The 26,714-nt window shown below is 43.9% G+C and overlaps 1 protein-coding gene across 1 annotated transcript in view; it reads left to right on the forward strand.

Annotated features, from left to right (window-relative positions):
• Dnah14 (dynein axonemal heavy chain 14) overlaps positions 1-26,714 on the forward strand; it is a 225,140-nt gene that overhangs the window by 170,464 nt on the left and 27,962 nt on the right. The window contains 10 exon segments of the mRNA XM_050142810.1: positions 1,838-2,053; positions 5,078-5,308; positions 5,567-5,688; positions 7,550-7,794; positions 8,766-9,172; positions 9,246-9,447; positions 18,541-18,777; positions 21,701-21,786; positions 23,707-23,863; positions 24,636-24,846. Coding sequence (XP_049998767.1) covers positions 1,838-2,053; positions 5,078-5,308; positions 5,567-5,688; positions 7,550-7,794; positions 8,766-9,172; positions 9,246-9,447; positions 18,541-18,777; positions 21,701-21,786; positions 23,707-23,863; positions 24,636-24,846 — 2,114 coding nt within the window.

The following is a 26,714-nucleotide window of genomic DNA, read 5'->3' on the forward strand; positions in this document are numbered from 1 at the left end:
ACAGATGTAGACAGAAGAGAAGAGCTGGCATCAGAACGGAAAGCGAAAACCTTTTGTTCTGTTGGTCTGAGTCCTGAGTCCTTTTATCTGATTTTTAAATTTTTCTAATTTGTGTCTAATAAGCTGGCTAAAATCTCGGTTTAGTTACACCTCACCTACCCCAAAGGATATTACAAAATCCTAAAGCTAACTTTGTTATAATTATTTGAGGGGATATATTATAGAAGGCTCTTCAAAGACCGCAATGGGATTGTGGGATAAAGTCTTAGCAACCAGAGGGAGACTGCTGTTCTCAAAACTTAACTGATGTCCCTAAGAGTCCAGTGACTTCTGGGGGGCGGAGGAGCCCCAGCATTACTCCTGGTCTTTGACTCCTAGAGAGGTGAATGTCTGTTAGCCTTGTTTTCTCCAGCGACCAACCAAACACACGACGCTCTCCACACTCCAACTTCCTCCTCTAAACATGAAATCAGCGGCATTTTTTTTAAAATTGTTTGTTTATTATTTTGTTTATTTTGAGATAGGGCTCACTATGTAGTTCTGACTGGCCTGGAACTCACTATTGAAAATGAGCCTGGCCTTGAACTCACAGAGGTCCACCTGCCTCTGTCTCCCTGCTGAGCCTAAAGATGTCTGTCACTATGCCCAACTCGATGGCATTTTTTTAATGGGATGGTAAAGTGCCAAGTGAGAGTTTCACAATAAAGTGTCCATTGAGAATATATTCAGCAGATGGTGGGTGTGGGATGATGGAGCATCGATAACAAAATGTGATCTTGTTTGCTTGTTTTATGTGACCAGTTCTCACGATACAGCCAAAGCTGGCCTTGGCCTCATTAACAGAAAACAGTTCCTTGGCAGGGGCAGGGTAAGATTTTTTTTTGTAGTGAATTTTTTGTTTTATCTAGATGAGACCTTCTCCAGATCTCAATCAGAAACAGTATTGCCAGGTAGTTTCCAGCAGTGGGTGATAAAACCCCTAGTGAATCCATCTTGGGGCTCTGTCACCCTTGCTGGCCTGGAATTGATGGCTGCGCTCCTGAGTCAGCCTCTTGAGTGCCAAGTTTGCAAGCCGGTGCCACCATGCCCATCCTAGCCTTATACAACCTGAGAGTGGTCAAAGTGATGGCCATTATAGATCTGACACAAGGGACCATTCATTTTCAGATGATCTCACGGGATTAGGCTAGGGAGGGAACTCGGTGAGGAAAGTGCTTGCCTCATGAGGATGAGGAACTGAGTTTGGGTCCTCAGCACCCATGTAAAAGTACATCAGTCCACCAGGGCTGAAGGGAAGAAACCAGCGGGTCCTGGGGACTTGCTGGCCAGCTAGGATAGCCCCAGTTGGTGAGCTCCAAGTTCAGTGACCTTGTCTCCAAAAAATTAAATAGTAATAGGAGTAGGCTAGGGAGGTTGCTTAGTGGGTAAAGAACACTGCTGGATGAGCATGAGAATCTAAGTTCAGGTCCTCAACAACCACGTAAAAAGCTGGGCATGGCTGTTGTGCAGGCATGTAACCCCAGCACTGTGAGGGACAGAGACAGGAGGATTGCTGAGGGTGTTTTGGCCATCAATTTAACCAGGTTCAGTGAGAGACCCTCAAGGGAATATTGGAAGAGAGTGATGGAGCAGAGGTCCTCCTCTACCTCCACCACAAGCCTGCACCTGCATACGTGGCATACGCACACACGTGCACACCCAAAACAGTCAAATAAGGTGGACACTAGAGGAGGATGCCCAGTGTGTACATGTCCACACAGATATCTACCACACACATAACACATAAATATTTAAGGAATTGTCAACTCAATAAACTGAATTTTCTTTTAACATTTAGATTCGATGGCAAGAAACAGTCAAGGAAATAGACAAGAAGCTGAAAGGCATCTGTGGTGACATACTTCTTTCCTCCGCGGCCATTGCCTACAGCGGAGTCTTAACGCCAGAGTTCCGCCAGCCTGAAATGCAGAAATGGGAGGGCTTCTGCACTCAACACAAGATTTCCTTGTCATCCAAATTTTCCTTAGTGGAAGTGATGGCAGAAAAAAATGAGGTAGTAACATAATTCTATTATCCAATTAAGTGGCTTTTGTTGGTGTTTGGTGTGCGGGAGGGTGTGTTAGGCATGGATGTTTTCTCTAAATCAGTGACAAGTGAGAATACTGAAGCCTTTTATTCTTTAACTTGTAGATTGAATACCTCTATTTGCCATATCTCTCCTGTTTCTCATTCTCTAATAAAATTCACAAAATATTCTTTTTCCCATTGTAATCCCAGCACCCTGTCATAATGAATCTAGCCAGTTTCTCTCAAACTCCCTTCAGTAACAAAATTAGTGTAGTTATTGAACCATGGGTGCATTCGTAGCCACAGCCAAAAGCACAGACCTATACTTTCCAATAGATATCTATTGTCCATTTATGTAAGTCCTTTGTGAATGTTTAAAGGATTTTTAAAAGGATAAATGCCTAGTATTATTTAATCCTCATTATTTTAGGCCAGTTGAATGGACCTTACAATCTACGAGGTTTCATGAGGAAATACCAGCTTCTCCGTTTCTCAATGACTAAACATCTAAACACATCATTGACTGCATTAGATGTGTATAAACTCAATGCTCCAACTGTCTCGAAAAACCAAAAAAAAACAAAAAAAGTCTAAAATTGTAAGAGCACATAATAGTTTACACCAGAGCCCAAACCAGAAGCCACGTGTTATTTAGAAAGAACACATCTAAAACATTAAGACTGGGGACTTTGCAGACGTCATTCACACAGCACACAGCACAGACACACAGACATTCATACACAGAGACACAGACACATCCACACAGTACAGACTTACCTGGGACTTGAGCTGGCAACCTCAGGCTCTGCGGGCAGCGCTCCAATCCTCTCAGCCAGCTCTCCGACTGTTTGACTGGGGACTTTTTAAAAAGCAGAAAATGTCCCACAGATTACAAATGAGGATGAACCAGTCTCCAAGGCCCAGAAAGAAGTAATAACATCATAGTTTACTGTGCACTAGGAATGGATTCGGTTCTCCAGAACTATATTAATAATTCTAAACTTGTCTATTGATAACATGACTTCAAATATTAAGCAAACATTTTTTAATTTATTCACTTATTTTACATCCCGACATCAGTCCCTCCCCCATTCCATTCCTTTCCCCCACCACCCCTCCATCCCCCAATGCACCCCTTCTCTGTTTCTGTTCAGAAAGGGGCGGGGTTCCCACGGGTGTCAATGTAGCATGTCAGCACGGCACGTGAAGCTGAGGAAGGACTAAGCTCCTCCCCTTAGTAAGGCTGGGCAAGGCAACCTAGTATGAAGAATAGGTTCCCAAAAGCCAGCCAATTAGGGATAGGCCTGCTCCCGCTATTAGGAGACCCACAAAGTAGACCAAGCTACATAACTGTCATACATATGTAGAAGGCCTAGGTCAGTCTCACTCAGGCTCCCTGGTTGACGGTTCTGCCTCTGTGAGCCCCTGTGAGCCCTTATGAGCCCAGGTTGATTCTGTGGGTTCCCTTGTGATGACCTTGGCCTTCTTGGCTCGTGCAGTCCTTCCCCTCTCTCCTCTTCCCTGCTCAGCCCAGTTAATCACACATTTCAAAAATAAAAAAATAAAAACCACCGAGAAAACAGATGACCTATTGAAGTAGTTTGAATGAGATGTCCTCCACGGGCTCATATATTTAAATACTGAGTCCCTAGTTGGTTGCAGGTTTTGGAGAAGTGTAGAGAGGCAGCCTTGCTGGAGGAAGTTCATCACTGGAGACATGCTTTGAGGGGAAAAGGCTTTGCTACTCCAATTTGCTCTCTCTGCATCAAGCTTGTGTTTGAAGAAACGGTGCTCAGCTTCCTGTTCCGGCCGCCGGGCCTCTGCTTACTGCCATCCCCGCCCCCATATGCGTGTATGACGGTCACTAAGCTCTTCCTCCCATAAGTCACCTTGGTCAAGGGGTTTCGTCACGGGGGTGGGGGGAGCGACAAAGACAGTAGTTGGTACCAGAGAGCAGGCTGTTGCTGTGAGCAACCTACCATGCTTTTTTGGTTTGGTTTGTTGAGACAGGGTTTCTCTGCAGCTTTGGAGCCTGTCCTGGAACTAGCTTTTGTAGACCAGGCTGGCTTTGAACTCACAGAGATCCCCTTGCCTCTGCCTCCCGAGTAGTGCTGGGATTAAAGGCGTGCGCCACCACCACCTGGAGCCATGCTATTCTTTTATAGGACTGTGGAAGAGTCTGGAACTTGAAGCTAGAAAAGTAGTTGAATGTTATCGATGGAGATTAATGGTCCCTGCTAATACGTAACAGGTAGCCATCTCCACCCAACAACAGGAACACTTAAGTCTCTTCTCAGGTTCCTCGTGATGGTTTTATATTCTCATCACGCAGAACTCAGCTGCACACCGTTCCTCATAGGCTGACCCTCCCGCAAGAGAAAGACCCTTTCTTCCATCTAGAACTCAGTCTCCATGGGTTCTCCCAGAGAAGCCCCACTCTTTCGGCCGGGAGTATCCCTGGTATCCTATGCCCTCTCTAACCTCCTCAGGCTCCACCGACTTCTAAGACTGTGGGGAGACAGAAATGAGGGGAGAGATGGGGTGCTGAAAAGAGTGGGAGGCTCATCAAGGCAGAGGTAGCCCGAGCCGAGTCCAAGATGTGCACCTGGTTCTGACAGTGTGGCCGAAGGCACATCCCTGGATTTTCAGCTTCTCCATCTGAGAAACTGGAGTGCGGGTACGAGTTTTTTAATGAGGTAATGAATACATGTGCTTGAGAAGGTGGTGGGTTGGTGGGTTGCAGCAGTCAGTGCCGTCTTCACAGCACTGCCTGACTATTTCCTATGTGTCTGGAGCCTGGGAGTCCTGGAACCCAGTCCCTGGCTGGCTGCTGTTTCTGCACTGTCTTACGTCACTCTCATTACAAAAATCCAACTTGTTTTAAATTGTTTGTTCCCTTATTCCTTTCAAGGATTATTTGTCTAAAACAATGATTGTTTAAGATCCTTCATGACCCCATTACAGGACCTAAGCCTATGTAGAAGTTTCTGGACTAGTGTTTCCATTCCAGATCCGCCGATGGCATAATCAAGGGCTGCCTCTCGGTCAGCACTCAACTGAAAATGCCATCTTAATGAAAAGTACCCAGCAGTGGCCACTGGTGATTGACCCACACAAGCAAGCACTCCACTGGATCCGTCAGATGGAAGGGCCCCAGCTGCAAGAGATTTCCGCGGAAGACAGCGGTTGCCTCCAAATGCTTAAAACCGCCATGCAAGTGGGAGCCTGTGTCCTCTTGCAGGTATTTTGGATGACGTCTCCTGATTCCTTCTTTCTCTCCTTTCTACTGCAACCCTTGTTATGTGCAAGGAACATAAAGGGAGAAGCTTTAAGTGTCCAGGATCTTTGTCAAACAAGCGTATGCATAATTATATTTACATGTGTGTACTATATATGTGCACACGTGCACATAACTTAGCGCTCTTACACCTGTCTTTCTCTGATGGTCTCAACTATGATTTAAGATAATTTTTTATTTGCATCTCTTGGACTTTTTCAGAACGCCCCTGAGGCATTCCCTCCCGGCTTGATGGCAATTCTAAAGAAGGATATTTGCCAGAAAAGAGGGCAATATTACATCAGAATCGATGATGCTGAGATTGAATACAATGAAAACTTCAGGTGCTGTCTCTCATAGTCAAATCCAGTCCTGTGTGTTAGTTTTTAAGATAAGGAACATAGCATCATCCTGGAGAGTGGGATCTTGAGGAAAAAGAGCAGTTGTATCATAAATATTGCACTGGGTTTGATGGGTTGTGGCTGTCACCCGTTTTCAGAGAGTGAGTTTGATCCATGTTGTCAGCCTGTATCTGATGGAGGCTGTGGCCAGAGAGCCTGGCCCACTTAATCCAGAAGAGTTTGATTTAATCCCCTTGACCAACACCAACACAGGCACGATAAACTTTGGCCGCTTTACAAAACAAAAACCAAGCCGCGACTGGCGGCTCAGCCGGTGCTTGCTGTGCAAGCATGAGCACCCGGGTCTGGGAACACACATGTGTAAAGGGTGACATGCCCCTGTAGTCAGCTCAGGGAAGGCAGAGACGAGCCAGTCCCAAGAGTCCAGTGGTCTGTCATCCTCGCCAATTGAGAGACACTGTCTCAGAAAGGTCGAGAGCATTTGAAGAAAATACCTGAAGTCAGTCTTTAGACACACACATATAAATTCATATTTAAAATTCAGAACAAGAAAATTTTGCCCAGGGAGGTAGAAGAACTAGGAGGGAAAATGGAATCCTTAACAATGAAGACTTTTTCACATCAGATGAGCTCATGGAGCGCTGGGCTCCTCGACAGTTGACATCCACTCCACCAAAGCCACTGGGGCGAGTGCACTTAGAGGCCCTTTGTCTCTTGAATTCAGACAGAATTCAAGACAAACTGGAGAACAGCAAGGGTGATTTTTGGAGAGAAATTTATTCTGGGTTTCTGGGTGAGACACAAGAGACACAGGACTCAAGCAGAGTTCCCAAACAGCAAGAGCAGGTCACAAAGCTGTGGCATCATGAAGTATCCTTATATAGGGGCTCATCTAGGTCACCGACTCATCCCATCACAGGGGGTTCATGTGCCTCGGTAACTCTGAGAAAGAAGCAAGGTGCCAGGACAGAATCAGAAGTGCCGTGAGAACCAAGGCCACTCCTGGCTTCTAGCCAAGGACTAGAATCAGAACTGTTCATTTTTGAGGTCCCTGTCCCCAAACTGCCTGGCAGGCTTCTCTACTGTTCTCTCAGCTGCCCAGAATCTGAGGCTCCAGTAGGAAGCCACCTCCTCCCTCCAGGCGACTTCATGAAGGGCTATTTTGTTGGGAACATTTGGCGGCCACAGAAACACAGTTCCTGGGAAAGCCTTTGGGCTGTGCGAGAGCATTGTCTCTTCGTGGGCAGAACCAGGGGAGTCACAGTAACTGGCCAACTGATCCCCAGAAAGGACAGCTCCCAGAAGATGGGGAGAAGGTGCTGCCTTAAAAGACAGACTTGGGGACATATCTCCACTCTCCCTGGCCAAGCCTCAGCCTCACCTTTTAAAAGTGGAGTGGACATAGCCCTGCTCTTCTTAGTGGCTATAAAAACAAGACCTAGAATCTCATTCTTTCTCACTGCCTGCTCTAAACTACCACCTTCCCTCCTGTCCCACCAACTCCATGCCCTGGCTGCCTTTCCACCAGAAAGTCCAGTAACTCCTTACATCCTCAGCTGTGGAAACCATTCTTCACAATGATCCAGTGGCGTCAAAACTCTGACCATTTGTGTTTACCCTGGCCTTAGGCTTAAATCTAGTAAGGATATAATTCACGGCTGTTTTTAAAGTATTAAATGCAGACTTATTCTCATAGTATAAACCAGGGGCATGAACTGAGCACAAAACTGAAAACTGAATCTTCACTTCCAGAAAAATACAGTTTATAGTATTTAGACATTTGGTATCATGTCATTCATTCTTCTGCTGTTCTTTGGATAACTGGTGTCCTCCTCACTTTTAGGCTGTACTTGTCTACAGAACTGGACAACCCCCACTTTCTTCCGTCAGCTTATAACTTCGTTACTATTATCAACTTCACGGTAACATTCCAGGGCTTGCAGGATCAGCTCTTATCGACAGTAGTAAGTCATGAAGTTCCTCATTTGGAAAACCAACGTGCCCAGTTATTAGAGAGTATTTCCCTTGATGCTATAACTCTGGAGGAACTGGAGGATAAAACATTGACCTTACTCCAGAAAACAGAAGGTGAGGAAGATACTGAGTGTGATCGGCAGACTTAAATGAAAGTTAAAAAAAAAAAAGCCATAAAACCATAAGGTTATCTTCTGAACTGGTACCAAAAGTGCCAAGGTTCCATTACTACCAGATAACCAGTTGGGACGAGTAAGTCCCACCCATAATAGCATGCTTGCTACTGTGGGTGGGGCTAGGGATCAAACCCAGGGTCTTGTGCATACAGGTAAACACTCCACTGAGTTACATCCCCAACCTCTGTGTGTGTGGATGTGTGTGTCTCTGTCTGTGTCTGTCAGTCTGCCTATCTGCCTGTGTCTGTGTATATATGTCTGTCTGTGAGTGTGTACATAAGGTAAATTTATTCTTTATGATGGGATTGTTACTTATTCCAGTGATAAAAATAAAATTCACAAACAGAATTAAGAAAAGGGAGTGGGAAGTGGGGCCTGCTGCATACTGTCAACCCTGCTTCTTAGAAATATGATTAGCCTGGAGACTGGAGAGATTGCTCAGCGGTTAAGAGCTACTCTTCCAGTGGACCCAGGTTCAATTCCCAGCTCCCATATAGCAACTCACAACTGTCTGTAACTCCAAGATCTGACACCCTCATACAGAAATAAGTGCAGCAAAACACCAATGTACATAAATAGGAATAGATAAATTATTTTTAAAAAAAAAGAAATATTATTAATCATTTTAAAACTATCTTAGTGACCCTTCCCTGAAGCCCATGCCCACACTTCAGTCTGCCTTTACTTTTTCTGGGCTCCTCTTTTTCTCCTAAGCCTAATGTTTTAGTCTAAATTAAAATTTCTTAATAAAATTTCCAACTCTGCTTTACAATTAAAAGAAAAAGAACCTATCTGGACAAAAAACCAATAAGAAGCCACAGTAAAAACTCATGCAGTGCCCAGAGCAGGAAACAGCTACTTCCCATTTCAAAGGTTTTTTGTTCAAATTCATGTTTTGTTCATTTTTAGGAAGTGTATTAGATGATGAAGAAATTGTAGAAACCCTAAGAAAATCCAAAGTGACTTCAAATGAAATTTCTAAACGTATCAAAGAAACAGAGAAAGCAGAACGTGAAATCGGAGCGATTCGCAAGAACTACCTCCCCATAGCCACACGGGGCGCCCTGCTCTACTCTGTGCTGACCAGCCTCACGCAGGTGGAGTACATGTACCAATTCTCCCTGGAGTGGTTCCGGCAGGTTTTTGTTTTCTCTACAGTTTCCAAAACCAAAGAACAAAAGCCCGATTGGCAAACGGACGAAACAGCTCAGGAAAAAGCCGATGAGATGAGTGTCTCGAATCAACAGAATCTGGAAAATCCCTTGACCAAGAATACTAAACATGCAATCGACATGCTGACAAGAAACGTGTTTAGGGTAAGCCATCCTTATACCGCGAATTTTCCCGGCCCTGCCTCTCGGGCTGCGGTAACTGTTGTTGTTTCTGTAGGTGGTCTCTTCAGCTCTATTTAACGAGCATAAACTCTGCTTCTCCTTCCGGCTTTGCACCACAATCATGAGAGATAACGCCAGTGACTGTCTGATGGCCAATGACATGGGATTTCTACCAGAAGAAGAATGGAACATCTTTTTATATTCTGGCATTTTGATAAATATTAAAAATATGCTACTATCCAAGCCTCGACTGAATAGTAAGTTAAAATAATTTCTTTGGATATGATTTAATAACAAACACTTAAATATGCTTCCTTGTAAATACGAAAAGATTTTGAGATTTACTTCTGCACTTAAGGTCAGATTCCATGTCGGCCTCACTAATGTGTGAACACGCAGTTATCAGGTTCTTCATGTGTTTGTGAGAAAACATTTTACTACACAGTCAGGCTAGCCTAGAACTCGTGATCCTCCCAAGTCATTTTTGAGTGAGTGAATGAAAAAATAAATCAGAGCCAGTTAAATTATGGTAGGCCTCGTGTAAAGCAGGCTATCTAGTGGTGGTGAAGAGGGACACACACATTGGTTAGAATGCCATCTGTCATGGTGAAGAGGGACACACACATTGGTTAGAATGCCATCTGTCATGGTGAAGAGAGACACACATATTGATTACGATGCCATCAGGCCCCTTCCTGCGCAATGTTTCTACCCTTGCTACTGGAAACTTGAGCCACAAAGCATGCCTATCTGTGGCGCCCAGAGGTTCATGTTTGAATGCTTGGTCCTCAGTGGAATTGTTTGGGAAGGATTTGGAGGTGTGGCTTTGTTGGATGAGCCATGTCACTCAGAGTGGGCTTTGGGGTTTCAAAAACCTATGCCAGGCTTACTGTTTGTCTCTCTGCCTGGTAATCAGGATATAAAGCTCTCAGCCACTGCTCCATCTCTATGCCTGTCTACTTCCTTCCATGATGACCATGCACTAACCCTCTAAAACTGTAAGCAAGCCTTTAATTAAATATTTTATTTATAAGAGTTGGCTTGGTCACAGTATCTCTTCACAGCAATAAAGAAATGCTATCTGAAACACACAGGACAGTCACTTAATGACCGAATCTTTTAAGCCCTGTGATGTAGCAAAAATAACGCTAAAGGGAAATGTCTGACTCTTAAATGAATAAAAACAGGAAGATCTTAGGATTGAAGACATTACTCAACAGTTAAGAGCATATACTCGTCTTGCAGAGAGCTCAAGTTCAGTTCCTAGTGCCCACATCAGGCAGCTCACAACTGCCTATAGTTCCAGTTCCATGGAGACCATGCCTGCCAGCACCTGCACACACAAGCACATATCCTCATGCAGGTAGACGCCCCCCACACACACATCAAACATTTTAAAAAATAAACATCTAAAACATAAAAATCTCAGATCCGCAAAATAAGTTTCTACCTCGAGATATGCTTTTTAAAGGAGCACCAAAGTGGATGTCTCCTATTTTCCCATTTCAAAACATGTTAGAAAACTGCCCAGCTATGGAATAGATTATAGTCACATTAAAACAGATCAGTGGGGGCTAGAAAGAGCTCACTGGTTAAGAGCATATATTGCTCTTGAAGAGGGCCCAAGTTTGGTTCCCAGCACCGACATCAGGCAGCTCACAACCACCTGCAGCACTAGCTCAAGGAGCTCTGATGCCCTCTTCTGGCCTCTGTGGGCAACTATTCTCAAATGCATGTATGCACACACACATACTTTTAAAATGAAAATAAATCTTTTTGTAAAAAAATCAATGGTATAGAATAAATTGGTCCCAGACATAGGATGGGGGTCCAGGATGCTGGATGAGGTTTCAGGATGCAGAATGGGGTCCAGGATGCAAGATGGGGGTCCAGGATGTAGAATATGGGTCCAGGTTGCAGGATGTGGGTCTAAGTTGCAGGATTGGGTTCAGGATGCAAGATGTTGCTGTAGAATGCAGGATGTGGACCCAGGACCCATAAGTTAATGCATATATTTGTGTTCAAATAATCAATACATGTATTGGGGAAACAGGATAAGCATATATAAAAGAATGAAATTAGACCTTTAGGTTCATGCTTTCAGGGGTGTTGATCTAAGGTTGCAGGCAGGGGTTTTCAACACAGTTTGTTCGTACACTGATGGATCAGGAAGCAGAAGTCTTGGGCTGGAACAAATAGTGGATTATTATTGTTGTTGTTGTTGTTACCTACCCATGCCAGTAGCTCCTTTCTTCTAGGCTCCAGAGGTTCCAAACCTCTCAAAGCAGAGCTGTTGGCGAAGGCCCACCCATTCACACAAGTGCCTATGAGGAGCACTGGATGTGGCAGTGATCTCTTTGACTTTATGTGCTCCTGCTGGAACTGTAAATATGGAGAATAGAAAGGCATTTCCTCAAAACATTAAAGACAGAACAATTAAATGGTTCAACAGTCCCAGTCCAAGCATACATCCAAAAAATTGGAAGACACAGTGCATAGGCATAGCCGTGCATTTACAGTAGCTGATGGGTGTATGCAGCCAAATGTCTACCAACTGATAAACAAAATTTGACATGAATGCAATTGGAATGGAATTTAAAAGAAAGGAAATCCCATTACATATTACAGCATGGTTTAGCCTTAAAAGACATCTGAAGGAGATAAGACAGTCACAAGGATACACCTACAAGGCATCTGAGGAAGACAGTTCACAGAAACAAAATAGGAAGTTGGCCACCAGGAGCTTGGCGGGGAGGGGAAAGAAGGGGAGTTGTGTCTGGAGATCCACTTTACACAGTGTGGATGTGCAGAATACTGAGCTCTGCGCTGAAAACAGTTTATTTTTTATTTATTTATTAAAGATTTCTGCCTCCTCCCCACCACCGCCTCCCATTTCCCTCCCCCTCCCCCGATCAAGTTCCCCTCCCTCATCAGCCTGAAGGGCCATCAGGGTTCCCTGCCCTGTGGGACGTCCAAGGGCCACCCGCCTCCATCCAGGTCTAGTAAGGTGAGCATCCAAACTGCCTAGGCTCCCACAAAGCCAGTACATGCAGTAGGATCAAAAACCCATTGCCACTGTTCTTGACTTCTCAGTTCAGCGAGTCCCATTTTATCCCAAGCTTTTTCAGACCCAGGCAAGCTGGCCTTGGTGAGTTCCCAATAGAACATCCCCATTGTCTCAGTGTGTGGGTGCACCCCTCGTGGTCCTGAGTTCCTTGCTCGTGCTCTCTCTCCTGCTCTTGATTTGAACGTTGAGATTTCAATCCGGTGCTCCAATGTGGGTCTCTGTCTCCTTTCATTGCCTGATGAAGTTTAATTTTCCGGAGGATGCCTATATGTTTTTCTTTGGGTTCTCCTTCTTAAGCTTCTCTAGGATCACGAATTATAGGCTCAATGTCCTTTGTTTATGGCTAGAAACCAAATATGAGTGAGTACATCCCATGTTCCTCTTTTTGGGTCTGGCTTACCTCACTCAGGATGGTGTTTTCTATTTCCATCCATTTGCCTGCAAACTTCAAGAAGTCCTTGTTTTTTACTGCTGAGTAGTACTCTAATATGTATATATTCCATACTTTCTTCATCCATTCTTCAATTGAAGGGCATCTAGGTTGTTTCCAGGTTCTGGCTATTACAAACAATGCTGCTATAAACATAGTAGAGCATATACTTTTGTTGTGTGATAAGGCCTCTCTTGGGTATATTCCCAAGAGTGGTATTGCTGGGTCCATGGGTAGGTTGATCCCAAATTTCCTGAGAAACCTCCACACTGCTTTCCAGAGTGGTTGCACAAGTTTGCATTCCCACCAGCAATGGATGAGTGTACCCCTTTCTCCACAACCTCTCCAGCAAAGGCTATCATTGGTGTTTTTGATTTTTGCCATTCTGACAGGTGTAAGATGGTATCTTAAAGTTGTCTTGATTTGCATTTCCCTGATCGCTAAGGAAGTTGAGCATGACCTTAGGTGTCTTTTGGCCATTTGAACTTCTTCTGTTGAGAGATCTCTGTTCAACTCAGTGCCCCATTTTATAATTGGGTTGATTAGCCTTTTACGGTCTAGTTTCTTGAGTTCTTTATATATTTTGGAGATCAGACCTTTGTCAGTTGTGGGGTTGGTGAAGATCTTCTCCCAGTCAGTGGGTTGCCTTTCTGTCTTAGCAACAGTGTCCTTTGCTTTACAGAAGCTTCTCAGTCTCAGGAGGTCCCATTTATTCAATGAGGCCCTTACTGTCTGTGCTGCTGGGGTTATACGTAGGAAGTGGTCTCCTGTGCCCACGTGTTGTAGAGTACTTCCCACTTTCTCTTCAATCAGGTTCAGTGTGTTTGGACTGATATTGAGGTCTTTCACCCACTTGGACTTGAGTTTTGTGCATGGTGATAGATATGGGTCTATTTTCATTCTTCTACAGATTGACATCCAGTTTTGCCAGCACAATTTGTTGAAGATGCTCTCTTTTTTCCATTGTATACTTTTAGCTCCTTTATCGAAAATCAGGTGTTCATATGTTTGTGGGTTAAAGTCAGGGTCTTCTATTCGATTCCATTGGTCGACTTCTCTGTTTTTATGCCAATACCAAGCTGTTTTCAATACTGTAGCTCTGTAATAGAGTTTGAAGTCAGGGATGGTAATGCCTCCAGACGTTCCTTTATTGTATAAGATTGTTTTGGCTATCCTGGGTTTTTTGTTTTTCCATATAAAGTTGATTATTGTCTTCTCCAGATCTGTGAAGAATTTTGATGGGATTTTGATGGGGATTGCATTGAATCTATAGATTGCTTTTGGTAGAATTGCCATTTTTACTATGTTGATCCTCCCAATCCAAGAGCAAGGGAGGTCCTTCCATTTTCTGGTGTCCTCCTCTATTTCTTTCTTCAAAGACTTGAAGTTCTTGTCAAATAGATCTTTCACTTCCTTGGTCAGGGTTACCCCAAGATATTTTATGCTCTTTGTGGCTATCGTGAAAGGTGATGCTTCTGTGATTTCCCTCTCTGTTTCCTTATCCTTAGTGTATAGGAAGGCAACTGATTTTTTGGAGTTGATCTTGTATCCAGCCACGCTACTAAAGGTGTTTATCAGCTGTAGGAGTTCTTTGGTAGAATTTTTGGGGTCGCTTATGTATACTATCATGTCATCTGCAAATAACGAAAGCTTAACTTCTTCCTTTCCAATACGAATCCCCTTGATCCCCTTATGTTGTCTTATTGCTATTGCTAGAACTTCAAGCACTATATTGAAGAGGTATGGAGAGAGTGGACATCCTTGTCTTGTTCCTGATTTTAGTGGGATGGCTTTGAGTTTTTCTCCATTTAATTTAATGTTAGCTGTCGGTTTGCTGTAGATAGCTTTTATTATATTTAGGTATGACCCTTGTATCCCTATTCTCTCCAAGACCTTTATCATAAAGGGGTGTTGAATTTTGTCGAATGCTTTTTCCGCATCTAATGAAATGATCATATGGTTTTTTTCTTTCAGTCTATTTATATGGTGGATTACATTGATAGATTTGCGTATGTTGAACCAGCCCTGCATCTCTGGGATGAAGCCTACTTGATCATAATGGATAATTTTTCTGATGTGTTCTTGAATTCGGTTTGCCAGTATTTTATTGAGAATTTTTGCGTCGATATTCATGAGTGAGATAGGCCTGTAATTCTCTTTCTTGGTTGGGTCTTTGTGTGGTTTTGGTATCAGGGTAACTGTAGCTTCATAAAAGGAATTTGGCAATGACTTTTCTGTTTCTATATTGTGAAATACGTTAAGGAGTATAGGTATTAGCTCTTCTTGGAAGTTCTGGTAGAATTCTGCGTTGAACCCATCTGGTCCTGGGCTTTTTTTGGAAGGGAGATTTTTGATAACAGTTTCTAGTTCTTCGCGACTAACAGGTCTATTTAGATCATTCACCTGGTCTTGGTTTAGCTTTGGTATATGGTACTTATCTAAAAAAATGTCCATTTCTTTTGCATTTTCCAGTTTTGTGGCATACAGGCTTTTGTAGTAAGATCTAATGATTTTCTGAATTTCCTCTGTGTCTGTGGTTATGTCCCCCTTTTCATTTCTGATCTTATTTATTTGTGTGTTCTCTCTGTGTAGTTTGATTAGTTTGGATAGGGGTTTGTTGATCTTGTTGATTTTCTCCAAGAACCAACTTTTTGTTTCATTGATTCTTTGGATTGTTTTCTGTGTTTCTATTTTGCTGATTTCCGCCCTCAGTTTGATTATTTCCAGTCTTCTGCTCCTCCTGAGCACGTCTGCTTCTTTTATTTTTCTAGAGCTTTCAGGTGTGCTGTTAAGTCCCCAATGTATGCTTTCTCCGTTTTCTTTAAGTGGGCATTTAGTGCTATGAACTTTCCTCTTAGCACTGCTTTCATCGTGTCCCATAGGTTTGAGTATGTTGTCTCTTTATTTTCATTAAATTCAAGGAAGACTTTAATTTCTTTCTTAATTTCTTCCTTGACCCAGGTGTAGTTCAGTAGTTGACTGTTCAGTTTCCATGAGTTTGTTGCCTTTCTGGAGGTAACATTGTTGTTGCCTTCTAACTTTAATCTGTGGTGATCTGATAAGACACAGGTGGACACTGATATTTTTTTGTATTTGTGGAGGTTTCCTTTGTTTCTGAGTATGTGGTCAATTTTCGAGAAGGTTCCATGAGCTGCAGAGAAGGTATATTCTTTCCTATTTGGGTGGAGTGTTCTATAGATGTCTGTTAAGTCCATTTGCTTCATTACCTCCAATAATTCTCTTAATTCTCTATTAGGTTTCTGTCTGATTGACCTGTCCGTTGGAGAGAGAGGTGTGTTGAAGTCTCCCACTATTAGTGTGTGTAGTTTGATGTCTGCCTTGAGTTTTAGTAATATTTCTTTTACGTAAGTGGGTGCTTTTATATTAGGGGCGTAGATATTTAGGATTGAGACTTCATCCTGATGAATTGTTCCTGTTATGAGTATAAAGTGTCTATCTCGATCTCTTCTGATTGATTTTAGTTTGAAGTCGGTTTTGTTAGAAATTATTATGGCCACACCTGCTTTTTTCTTAGGACCATTTGCTTGAAAAACCTTTTCCCAGCCCTTTACTCTGAGTAGATGCCTGTCTTTGTGGTTAATGTGTTTCTCACAAACAGCAGAATGTTGGATCCTATTTTCATATCCAGTCTCTTAGCCTGTGCCTTTTTATAGGTGAATTGAAACCATTAATATGAAATGATATTAATGACCAGTGGTTGTTTACTCCGGTTATTCTTATTGTTTTTGGTAGTAGAGTTTGTGTGTCTCCCTTCTTTGAGTTGTGCTGGTGAAGGGTCGCTAGATGCCTGAGTTATTGTAGGCAGTGTTGGCAATGTTGGATTCCTTGGGTTGTGATTTTCCTTCTATTACTTTCTGTAAGGTTGGGTTTGTGGCTGTGTATTATTTAAATTTGTTTTTATCCTGGGATATCTTGTTTTCTCCTTTGATGGTGAAAGAAACCTTGGCTGGGTATAGTAATCTGGGCTTGCTTCCATGGTCTCTTAGTGTCTTTAGCACATCTATACAAGATCTCTGGCTTTCATGGTTTCCATAGAGAAGTCAGGTGTGATTCTGATAGGTCTACCTTTATATGTTACTTGACCTTTTTGTCTTTGCAGCTCTTAATATTTTTTCTTTATTCTGTATGTTTTGTTTTTGATTACTGTATGGTGAGGGGATTTTTTTTTGATCCAGTCTATTCGGTGTTCTGTATGCTTCTTGTATCTTCATAGGAACATCCTTCTTTAGGTTGGGAAAGTTTTCTTCCATAATTTTGTTAAAAATATTTTCCGGGCCTTTGATCTGTGACTCTTCTTCTTCTATCCCTATTATTCTCAGGTTTGGTCTTTTTATTGTGTCCCATATTTCCTGAATGTTTTGTGATGAGAATTTGTTGGCTTTGCTGTTTTCTTTGGTCAGTGCGTTTATTTTCTCTATGGTGTCTTCAGAATCTGAGATTCTTTCTTTCTTTCTTCTATCTCTTGTATTCTATTGATTATGCTTGTTTCTGTAGTCTCTGCTCGTTGACCTAGATTTTCCATATCCAGCTGGTCCTCAATTTGTGTTTTCTTCCTTGCTTCCATTTCAGTTTTCAATTCTTGAACTGTTTCCGTTACCTGTTTGATCGTTTTTTTCTTGGTTTCCCAGGGTATCATTTACGTATTTACTCATTTCTTCAAACTTTTTGTTATACTTCTCATCCATTTCTATAAGGGCGGTTTTTACATGTTGTTTAAGGGACTCTCTTGCTTTCATAAAGTCAATTTTTTCCTCTTCTGTGTTAGGGTGTTCAAGTCATTCTGTTGTAAGATCATTGGGTTCTGGTGTTTTCATGTTTTTCAGATTGTTGGATGAATTCTTGCCTTGGCGCCTGCCCATCTCCTCCTATCGATGCTATCTAATGGGTCTTTTAAAACAGGATCAGGTTTCCCTGCTGGCCAAGGGCCCCACTTACAAAATGCCCTCACCACTCAGAAGGGTCTTCAGGACCAGGACCAGGCTCCTCGTTCACGAGGGACCTCACCAACAAAAGGCCTACCACTCTGTAGGACAGCCACCAAAACAGACAAACTCCCGCTGCCCTCTGGCCCGAGCTCCCGACCCAGCGCCCAAACAGACTAAACTGGGTGATCCCGTGGCCCCGTGGAAGGGAGGGGGAGTGAAGGAGGCCCCTGGGTGCAAGCTGGGATGGGCCAGGGAGGGAGAGGTCGCAGCAGAGGAGGAGCAGCCCCAGCAAAGGGTACCAGCCCTTGCAGACTAACTGGGGGGTCAAGGGGATGGGGGAATGCCCCCGCTCCGTTTCCTGTGTCCCAACATGGGCCAAGAATACTCTCCCCACTCAGGAGAGTCTTCAGGAACAGGACCAGGCTCCCCGTTCGCCCGTGGACCTTGCCAATAAAAGGCCTACCACTCTGCAGGCCAGGCCCCCAAAAAACCTACTTGATTTAATTGTAGTGGGGCAATCTGCTCTCAGTGTGGGCTTCACTGTTTCATGCTTGGACTATCCCGCATCCGCCGTGTCTGCACGCAGGTCTCTGCCACTTGGGCCTGCACACCGGTCTGGTCTCCGCCGCTTGCTGAAAACAGTTTAAATGACCAGTTTGGTTAAGGAAGAAACAACATAACAAAACTTACCTAGTTAATGTGTCTATTTATTGTGGTGCTGGGAACAGAACTCCTGGCCTCGTGTACGCTAGACAAGCATCCTATTGAGTTTCCAGCCCTTCCAGCTGATTTTATATGAAGTGGCACCTTGCTCAACAACAAATACTTGCTAATTATCTGTTCTGTAATGAGTCGCTTGAAGGTGAATGATTTCTCTCTCCTGAGACCATTTTCCCTTCTCTACTAGGTATATTTGAAATACGTAGAAAGGAGCATCTTCAGTGGGTGTCGGACCTGAGATGGAAACAGTGTCAGTACATCAGCAGCCAGATGGAGCCCTTCTCCCTTCTCTGCAGATCGCTCCTGTCGAATAAGTGGCAGTGGAACGCCTTCAGGGACACTAAGGCCGTGTACTCTCTGATGTGCACACCCTTCTCCCCAGAGGAGGTTTCACCTCAGGAAAGTCACAGATCACCAGAGGAGGGTAGGACCTGAGCGCTTGAACCTTTCCCTAACAAATGTGCGTTTGCACGTGTAAATGTTCAGTGTGTAAGGTAGGTCATGGGAGGCATGTCTAGCATGTGAAGGCAACGGCAGGCAGATCTCTTGAATTCAAGGCTACTCTAGTCTATAGGACAGCCAGGGCTACACAGAGAAACCTTATCTCAAAAAAAAAGAGGGAAAAAAAGGTAGGTCACAACAAATGGAAAGGACGAGCATTGATAAGATCCATGTGGGATGCTTGAGTCAGTGCAAGGAAGTGGTTTTCATGATGTCACTGTTCTAGGTGAGAAACCAGTGTGAGTTCTGAACTTTGGAAACATAAAATATATCAGCATATCATTATAGCACACTGGTTCTGAACCTTATTTCTGAGGGAGCTTGTAGCACAGATTCTAGTTGGTCTTAATAATAAAAACCCAGAGTCAGATATTAGGGGTGAAAGCTGAGAGATCAGAGAAGCAAAGCAGCAGCCATTAGAGAGACCTCTATCTCTACCAATGCCCAGACTATGAATTCTCAGACTGCAGACCGCATCTGAGCTCCTCCCACCTCATATTCCTCTCTCTGCCCAGCCATATCACTCCTGTCTCCACCTCCCTAGTGCTGGGATTAAAGGCATGGGATCACCTTTGTGTGAGCTTTGTTTATCCTTTAGACAGATTCAGTCTTATGTAACCCAGGGTTGTCTTGAACTCACATGTCTCCCAAATTCTGGGATTAGAGGTATGCCCCACCACTGCCTGGTCTCTATGGCTAACTAGTGGCTTAGCTTAGTTCTGCACTCTGATCTTCAGGCAAGCTTTATTTTCTAGATTATAAACAAAATATCACCACAGGGGTCTGCACAGGTTCCTCATTTTATATAACAGACATGTTCTAAACATTACACAGGAGCTGGACATACTGCCCAGTGGGAGAGCACTTGCTCAACATGGCAAAGCCCTGGGTCCAATCCCCAGGTCCACAAACAGAAAGAAAAAGATCCCCATGAAAAACAGTAAGCCCAGGGAAGAACTGCACAGGACTTTCTAATTTGTTGGGTTTTTGTTTTTTCAAGACAGGGTTTCACTGGGTAGCCCTGGCTGTCCTGAACTCAGTCTGTAAGCCAGGCTGGCTTTGAACTCAGATCTGCCTTCCTCTGCCTCCCAAGTGCTGGAATTAAAGATGTGTGCCACCACTGCGCGGCACAAACAGAACTTTTAAGGTCTGCCATTTTGTCATATTCGCTCCTTTTCTCTTTTCTGCTTTGAACTCTGCTCCCCACTTTTCTGCCCTTTTTACTATGATACCCCCACTTGGGACACAGCCTAGCTTGTTTCCTGCCTCATACATATTTCTACATTTTTGCCTGCAGAGTTTTGTCATAATGTACCATAAGGTAGTCCAGTAACATCAATATTCTTACACATACTTCCCCTCTGTCAGAAAGAGAATTCCAGAAGTGGAAATGTTGGCCAGAGGAAACAATTTCCATGTGACATGTCCCTGTAATTTTAATATTTTTAGTTATCTTAAAGTGTCTGTGTGCAAAGCCTCGTACATGTGAGTGCACTTGCCCCAGAGGCCAGAGAGAGTGTGTGTCCCTGAGGCTCAAACTAATAAGTGCTTGTGAGTCACCTGATGTACTGGGGCTTTCTGGAAGAGTGTGTGCTCTTAATTACTGAGCCATCTCTCCAGTTCACCTGCCCATTTCCTAGTAGAAGACTTGATCTTCTTTGATTTGTACCAACCTGAAAAGTTCAAAATACTTCCATTTCAATTGCCATATTAACACATACTTTTTAAAGGGTTAGTGAAGATTTGATTTGCCTATTCATATATATACTTAACTCATTTTTAAAATAAATTGCTTATCTCCTTGTTGGTTGTTTATAAGAATACTATTAGTGTAGATAGTTCATTTTTGTATATTTTTTCTAAATCTGTTCATTATTAGCGGCTGATGGGATATGTACTATACAGGTAGTAGGTGTTTATGCCGTCAGTTATGTCTCTCTACCTCCTGGCTTTTCCACTTCTAGAGAAGCTGCCCCTTCACCTATACAGTTTTATTCATGGATCACTGTTATTTTTTTGCATTTATCACTAATCTGTCTGTAATCCCTATGATATTTTAATGTAAGACAAAAGTCAATAATTTTGCTATAAAGGAAAACTCTCAGCTAACCCTTCTTGTAAGGTGAGGATCTTTTACTTTGCAAACCACTTCAAATTTATCACTTGTGATTGAACTTACACATACCATGGGTTCTTTTCAAATCAGAATTTTAACACATTTAAAAAACAATTTTTTATAACCCAAGTTGTATGCAAAGTTAGATGTTGGGGAAATGCCAGGGAGGCAATGTTCTTAGGAACAGCAGCAGCTATGGCTGGAAGGAAGGCCTAGAGGACATCTCACTTCACAAGCCAGATGGTCACCATGCAGAGAGGAGTCAGTATGAAAAAAAATAAATAAATAACTGTGTAAGTTCTCAAAATCATGGCAATCCTATCTGAGCTTCGATGGGTTCTCACTTCCCATCTGTTTTGGGTGCTGAGCAGAAATCTCTCGTGTATCCAGTGAAACACACTTGAGAGAGCAGGTGCTGAGGGGCCTGCCTGTGTCCCTGCCTCTCGTTTCCTTCAGCTCTCGCAGCTCCACCCCTTCATCCCTAGCCTCATCCCTCCCTACTCACCACATCATCTGGACCTATGCTGCTTCACGATGAATGATGGTGACGGCCCAAGTCCTAAGAATAACACCTACTTATTTCGCCAACCATGTTTCTTTTCTTTTTCTTTTTTTTCTTTTTTCCATGTTTCTTTTCATAATGCCCTACCTTAAGTTCATATTGTAACATATTTTAGTGGCACAGCTGCCTGGTTATTAATTCCAGTCTCTTTCTCTTGATGGTATCTAGCTGCACTTCTGAATGAAAACGATGAAATGTTTAACCCTGTATGTTTTCCTTGGGAAAAACTCACTCCGTTTCAAAGACTTATTTTGGTAAGATGCGTTAAGACAAAATATTGTGATTCCTAATATTTTAAGTAAGTTTATTGATAGTTTGAACCCCTCAAAATTCAAATTTTATAAGCGAAATGTGCTGACTTCTGCAAGTTATGACATACTGGACCTCAGTGTAGAGGGAGGGACCTGCACTCCACCCTAATGTGTTGTCACGTGGTGGCGCTGCCCCTCATCCTTCCTCTATAGACAAGATGAAGCCTCGAGGGGTGACCTGAGTTGCCTGGGGCCACCATTGTCTCCCTGCTCTTTTGAGATCTTCCCTGACTACAAGTTTATTTTCTCTTACCTCCGTGCTAAAATTACAAGAACAGACCCAGTCCTTTAGGGAGAAAGCAACAGCTGCCTGATCTCACTATGATAGGTAATGTGTCTGATTCTTGGTTCAGTGTCCAGAAGGGCATATGGTTGACTCATAGCTAACTCACATCCACCAAAGTGACATTTACAAAGGCAGAATTTTACACAGCTCCTGTTTCTCAGTTGCTTTAGAATCTGGTTTGGGGTTTGGGAGATTCCGGATGGGATTCGGTGTATATTAATCAAATGTATTAAGGTAGCAAAATGCCTAAAATGATCAACCTCTAAAAGTCTTATTTGTACTCAATTTGGGGGGGGGGGCGGTTTCAGCCCATGGTAGGTAGACAGGAAAGAGGGGTGTGTTAACCAGCATTCTCTGGAGTAACAGCCTGTCTAGACCATGGTCAGTAGACAGAAAGAGAGGGGTGTGTTAACCAGCGTTCTCTGGAGTAACAGCCTGTCTAGACCATGGTCAGTAGACAGAAAGAGGGGTGTGTTAACCAGCGTTCTCTGGAGTAACAGCCTGTCTAGACCATGGTCAGTAGACAGAAAGAGGGGTGTGTTAACCAGCGTTCTCTGGAGTAACAGCCTGTCTAGACCATGGTCAGTAGACAGAAAGAGGGGTGTGTTAATCAGCGTTCTCTGGAGTAACAGCCTGTCTAGACCATGGTCAGTAGACAGAAGGGGGGTGTTAATGCCTATAGCATTCTCAGACAGTTTCAGAGTTGCCTTCCACAAAGAGATGCTGAGCTTTCTCAGGACCTATTTCATGGTCATTATGAAAAATGTACTATGTAAGCGATTTGTCTATAAAGCAGTCTTCACAGGGAAGTTCTGCACCCATTATACATGTACTGTGTGTGTGTCCACAGCACTCCCCAGACCTGTATTTTGTCCCACTTGAACTTACAAACTGTGCCATTGATTAATTCTGTATCAGTTGGGTAATCTTGCATCTTCCAACTCCAAGCTATATGGATTTTTCTTGCTCTAGACATGGATAGCAGAGCAGGAGGAACCCAAGGAAAGTGTTCTTTTGCAGGGTCGAGAGCACAACCAAGCTCTCTCATGGAGTGTGGAAGAGCTTTGGTAGCTGGAAAGGGGGAACTGTAACTGTCTTAGTCAGGGTTCCTATTGCTGTGAAGAGACACCATTACCACAGCAGTTATTATAAAGGAACTCATTTATTGGGGCTTGCTTGCAGTTTAGAGGTCTAGTCTATCATCATCATGGTGGGACATGATGGCTTGCAGGCAGACATGGTACTGGAGTTGAGAGTCCTACATCTTGATTGGCGGGCAACAGGAGTTAGTCTGAGACACTGGGTAGTATCTTGAGCCTAGGAGACCTCAAAGCCCACCCCTGGAGTGATGTACTTCCTCCACACTTACTTCAACAAGGCCATTCCCTTTTGGGAGCCATTTTCTTTCAAACTACCACACCAACCAATGGAGATACCCCCACTTGTTAAACCTCTCCAACAACATACCAGGAGACTCTGGCTAGAGCCAGAACAGTGATTTTTATTTCATTTTTACCATTGGGAATAGTCCTCTGAGTAGATTTTAAATCTACCTTGTCTTCTGTTTGATTTTTCAGATTAAAGTTCTTCGGCCAGATCGTTTAGAGAATTCAGTAAGAAAGTTTATAACTGAAAAAATGGGAAGTGAATATATCCATGAGACTACAGTTCATCTGAAAGAATCGTACAAAGAGTCCACTGCTCAAACACCGCTGATCCTCATTCACACCTATGGTGAGCTATCTGGACAGCGGAGCCATGGTGCAGTTCCTAGCAACATGTAAACTGGGGGTGGTGGCCCACACCATAATCCAACGCTAAGTGGGGACAAGAGGACCATAAATGCAAGGTCCTCAGGATAGCCCCTCAGTTTTCCTCAGGTCTCCACACTCCCCGAGTCAAGCATGTCTTTAGAATTCATTGTCCCCCCACTTGGACTCCACAGGCACCCACACACACAGAGAGAAGGTCTTCTCACCAGATGACAGTGTGCCAGGCTCTGTGCCCGACACCTGTAAAGATGCTGTCTGCTTACTGGAAACTTCCCCCAGCATGGCAGCAGGCTGCTGGCCAGCCCTCAGGTCAACAGCAGACCAGAGGGAAGGAGACATACCCCTCTCTTTAGGAGATAGCTAGGGTTTGGCAACACACTTTTCCTGCCAAAACCTGTAGACAAAGTCTCCGAGACCATATCTAGTGTCATGTTTTTTAAACATGATATTGTAACTGGGTTAGCAGCTTCATCGGCCACTAGAGGGCAAAGGGACGTGACAAGATGCCAGTTGTGTATAACTCATGGGCAGCTACCATTCCCAAATGTTGGGAAACTTGTATCACAGGCCAGCGAGTGGCAGAGACAAACTTTGAACTGTAGGCTTTTGTTTCCTAATCCGAGTCATTCTGCGGCTCTGTCATCTCCCACCACCCTCAGGAAGTGCAGGACTGCTTTTGCTGAGGGAACTAAGTGAGCTTACAGGTTTGGGCACCTCTCCATGTTGTCGTGCAGGGATTGACCTCAACAACATCCTCCTGAGATTCGCACAAGAGTTAAAAGGAACAACCCCACAGGTGACAATGATTTCCCTGGGCCGAGGCCAGGCAGCCAAGGCGGAGGAGCTCATCTTTAAGGCCGTGGGCAGAAAGAATCAGTGGGTCTTCCTCCAGAACTGCCACCTCGCAGCATCCTTCATGCCAAGGCTCTGCGCTCTCATAGAGTCGTAAGTGTCACCTCTGTCTGTCTAGGAGCAAATGAATTACCCACTGTGCGAAGTCACGGCGAAGAGCAATGCCGTCTGTGCGCGGCAAAGCTAGAGACCACGCAGCCGCCCTGAACGCTGTCCTGAGAGCACACTGGCTTTTCTTTCTCTCCTTTTAAACCCCTGTGTAGACCGTGTTCTCCGTCTTATTAAGCGCTTGCTCATGTATAATCTATGACATGGTTCTTAGCATTTCACATGACTCCAGCACGGCAAAGCCCAGGGCCTCAAGTCCCCCCACAACCGTGCTTTCCACTCTGGCTCCAACCTTCCCCTCTGCGCTGACTCACTTGGTGTCCACACACTCAGTCTTCTTGTTTGCTGCATTCTGTAACTCGATTGCTGTAACGACGAGGGAAGGAAAAGCCAGCAATAGGTGAAATTAGAAATGTTTTAATTAAGCCAGTTACGTTCCGCAGGATTTTCCTCCTGTCGTGGTTTTCTGTCTTCCTAGTTTCTATGGCAAAAAAATGTGGAGCAAGGACATGAAGGTCCAATCTTGTCATTCTTGTGCTTTCTGAAGGAGATGTCTGTGAAACTGTGGTGCCCAGCTTAGATTTCCAAAGTCTCTGCTACAGTTGGCTACTTTCTCACCGTATAGGTCCCAATACAGTGGTTTCTGTTGCATGTTTGTCTCCCTTAGAAGGGCGAAGCTCCTCAGTCTCTCTCTCTCTTTCCATCTCCGACGGCTCTGGGAGACACCTATGTCGTGACTGTCCTGCAGTGGTATCCACTCCGCACTCTGCAGGCGGTGTGCACGCAGGGCTGTGATGAACGCTTCTGTCACAAGATAGCAAACTTACAATATTACGATGGGCTTTCGGGTTTTGTTAGGTGGCTTGGTTGTTTTGGCAATGCTTTTGGTAGCTCAATCTCGAGCATGAGCTTCATCGACAACAGCGTCGTGCTATAATGTCAAAAGCTGGGCATACTCAAGAGTTCTCCGCTTGAGCTCGCCTGCTGCGTCCTCATGTGCAGACATGAAGATGGTGAATTGCTAGACCTTTGCAGGGTAGCTTGTCAGCAGGTATACAATGTCACTCTGTGTTCCTGGTGATGCTGAATTTGATCATGTAATTACAGTATCTGCCGCTCATTGAAACTTCCAGAACTTTTCTGTATATTAAACAGTCCCCAATAGTTTCCCATGTGTTGAATTAGGAGCAGCAGGGCTGCGTCCCCGGCACCCGGCCGCCCGCATGGCTAGCTTATGTCCGAAATAATTACACGGAAACTGTATTCTTTCAAACACTGCCTGGCCCGGCTAGTTCCAGCTTCTTATTGGCTAGCTCTTACATATTGTTCTAACCCATTTCTAATATTCTGTGTAGCCCACGAGCTGGCTTACCAGGGAGGATCTTAACCTGCGTCTGTCTGGAGCGGGAGAATCATGGCGACTCCTCACTCAGCTTCTTTCTCCCAGAATTCTCTTCTGTCTTCTCCACCCACCTAAGGGTGGGCCTATCAAGGGGCCTAGGCAGTTTCTTTATTAATAAGAAATCACTCCCACATCACCCATGATAATATGTGACTGAATTGTTACTACCCAATTTGCCAAATAATAGTTTTTTAACTGCTCCCTTTTACTCTCTGCTTCTGTCCCCAGCACCTCACACAGAAAGAGTTATGTAATAGCAGGCCACCATGACAAAAAGGATCTCTCCTCTCCAGTCCACTGGTTCATTTACATCTATGAATCTATCAATGTGGCTGTTGTCCCCTGTACTCATTTGACTGAGCCAAGTCCTACTGTTACTTACTTTGCTGTTCAGTTGTCCCAGGTCTGACCTGGAACTCACCCCACCCCACCCTGGCTTTTTGACATAGCT

The sequence above is a fragment of the Alexandromys fortis genome, unplaced genomic scaffold, assembly GCF_014885135.2.
Source record: "Alexandromys fortis isolate MF-2015 unplaced genomic scaffold, M_Fortis_MF-2015_v1.1 scaffold_51, whole genome shotgun sequence".
NCBI lineage: Eukaryota > Metazoa > Chordata > Mammalia > Rodentia > Cricetidae > Alexandromys > Alexandromys fortis.